This window comes from Morus notabilis, unplaced genomic scaffold (assembly GCF_000414095.1).
Source record: "Morus notabilis unplaced genomic scaffold, ASM41409v2 Scaffold2508, whole genome shotgun sequence".
Taxonomy (NCBI): Eukaryota; Viridiplantae; Streptophyta; class Magnoliopsida; order Rosales; family Moraceae; genus Morus; species Morus notabilis.
In genome coordinates, this window is record NW_010360863.1 from 24,391 (window position 1) to 26,996 (window position 2,606).

Sequence of the window (2,606 nt, forward strand, 5' to 3'; positions counted from 1 at the left end):
TGAGCATAGTTGCATACGGATCGATTACATAAATGCGATGATAGTTTTTCTTTCATTTTCTTTCGTGATAGTATTTAAGAACCCAAGCTGTAAAGAGATGGAGAGAGCCATACCAATACCACTTGCCTTGTATAAGACGTGAAGAATGCCTTTCACATTTTTTAAGCATGAGTGTCAGTCCACTTGTTTACTCATCAACGATTGAATCAATGACATAAGTTGGACAATGTTGACCCAACTTCCGGATCTAATTTTGGTTCATGAATTGACAAGTCTCCATAGGTGTTCTCCAGATGGAATGGAATTACATTATATTATCACTATAGCCCACCGCCAAATGAGAATTCAATTTAGGAATTGAATTAAAGTAATTATGAAAAAGATAAAGATGTCAATAATCAAATAATGCTGTCGAAGAATACCATCACAGTAAACACAGTAGATTTAAGTGCAAAAGTAAACAAAAACTAGATTCAAACAAACCCAATAGAAATATAATTGAAACTAGGAAAAAAAAAAAGCAATTTAATTCGGCAACAAAGGTCTGTTGGTTTATTCCAAAACAGAAATTGAAAAGAGTGCAATCTCAAAACACATTGAAGAACGGCAAATAAATGAAATAACCAAATCAATGGGAAGTGATCTTCAAGTTGAGCCATGATTTCCAGTTACCACTTGCCTTGCGAGTGCTTTCCTTGACATCGTCCTCGATTTTCAGAGGCTGTGGCTTCTTACACAGCATAAAGTTGCGAGTTCCTTGCGACCCAATTGTATCAAGAGGACTCAGAGCTACACACAAAAAGGAAAAAAAACATAATTAAAACCAATCTAACTGTTTAATTCAATCTTCATTGTATAGTGTGGTTTGTTGTGATTCCAAATTCAGTTTTTGAGGGGAAAAAAAGGACTTTCGATACAAGAGGCGTTTGGCTCCTAACTCTAAAATAAAAGGGGAGTTACATATATAGCATAATCTTACTAGTAATGTTGAAATGTAGAAAAAGAAAATTGAAACATTTACAAATACTAAAAGATAAAATCATCATAAGAGTGGATTATAAAACGTAAAAACGATCACAATAATTACTATGAAATTTTGCTATTCTTGAACTATTTAAAAGAAATGCTCTATTTTAGTGTAATTTTTACAAGCAAACAAAGTTCACTAAAGGATGTTTTCACTGGATTGAAGTATTCTTAAAATTCAGATGTTTTCACGGTTTTCATTGATCTATTTTAGAACTCCTGTATTGTTTCTTTTAAAATTAGTACTGAAATCTAACAAAATAAAAAGATAAAGTTTCGAAATTTCACCAAGAACGTAAATTTATTTACACAATCTGAACATCGAAATTAGGCTTAGGGTTTATTAGCGTTACCTTCGATGCTGGAATTGGGGCAGTAGAGGAGGAAATCATTGAGATCGGAGCTGAGAAGAGGAAGGCGTCCCTCGCGGGCGTAGCACTTCAAGGCGGTGTCGATGACGGTGGCGACCAGCTCCTTCTCGTTGACGACAAACCGGATCGGACCGGCGCTCCCGAGCACCGTCACGCTGATCAAGATCCTGTTGCCCTTGGCGTTCTGGCTCTTCTTCTGCTTGTAAAGCAACATCGCAATTCGTGATGCGATTTCCACACAAATCTAAATTCAAAAACTCACCAATTCAACAAAAGAAAAGGCCCAAATCGCCGACGAAATATCACAAAACCAGAAACCAACAGAAGTAGAGAGAGAAAGGGGAAAAGGAGAGAGAAAGATTGGAGGGTCGGCGATGGGTCGGAGAAAACGACGTCGTGATTCAGGGGTCGACGCCGATGCAGCGGTAGTACCAGCCTTCCTTGCAGGAGGCGAAGGCGAAGGCGGAGAAGGCGACAGGGAGAGGGAGAGCGCTCGCCGCCGTCGGTTGAGAAAGCGGGCGCATCAAAGTCTCAGGCCCTGAGATTTCCACCATTCACAACGGCCTCTAGCTAGGGTTTCGAATGGAATGAAAGAGAGAAAGAAGAGAGACTAGGGAAAAAAAACCTTTGCTTTCTCAGGCAAGAAAAGAAGAGAATAAAAAGGGAAGTTGGTTTTGGTTTTGGGTTTTGGTATTCGGTTTGGGCGGTGTCAATTTGGCCCTTATAAGGGGTGGTGAGGTTTTATAGAAAGTGGGGTCGATTTTTTTGCGAGAAAATGCACCAAATAACATATTTAAAATCTGATTAGTTTATTAATTTAAATTAAAATATAATTTTATATGAAATTTTTTTATTATAATAAAAAAAATTAAATATAATTATTTTTTAAAATTTTTTATTGTAATAAAACTTAAATTTTGAACTCAAATGAAAAAATTAACAGGACGATAAATGACATGTTTTAGATTTTTGATTCTAAAAACAAATGCTCTTTTCTAAATTTACCTTTCAATTAGCGTTTTCATTTTTTTCTTTCAGAATACGAAACTCACCCCCACTCTCTCTCCTATTTTTTCTCTCTCTCTCTACCTTGCCTACCTCGCATTCTCTTTCTCTCTCTCTCTCTCTCTCTCTCTGCCTCTCTCGCTTTTCTCATCGCCACCCAAATTTGACGTCTAACCGAAGTTTCCCTTCGCATTTTCGCTTCAC

General features: G+C 37.2%; 1 protein-coding gene across 1 annotated transcript; it reads right to left on the reverse strand.

Annotated features, from left to right (window-relative positions):
- Nucleotides 1-472: 472 nt before the first annotated feature.
- On the reverse strand, nt 473-2,045 carry LOC21386250 (uncharacterized protein At4g22758). Its single transcript, XM_010097415.2, has 2 exons — nt 1,380-2,045; nt 473-789 (listed from the first exon to the last, which is right to left on the reverse strand). Exons 1-2 carry the CDS (start codon nt 1,609-1,611, stop codon nt 629-631), a joined length of 393 nt encoding a protein of 130 aa, XP_010095717.1. The 5' UTR covers nt 1,612-2,045; the 3' UTR covers nt 473-628.
- Between the last annotated feature and the right edge of the window lie 561 nt (nt 2,046-2,606).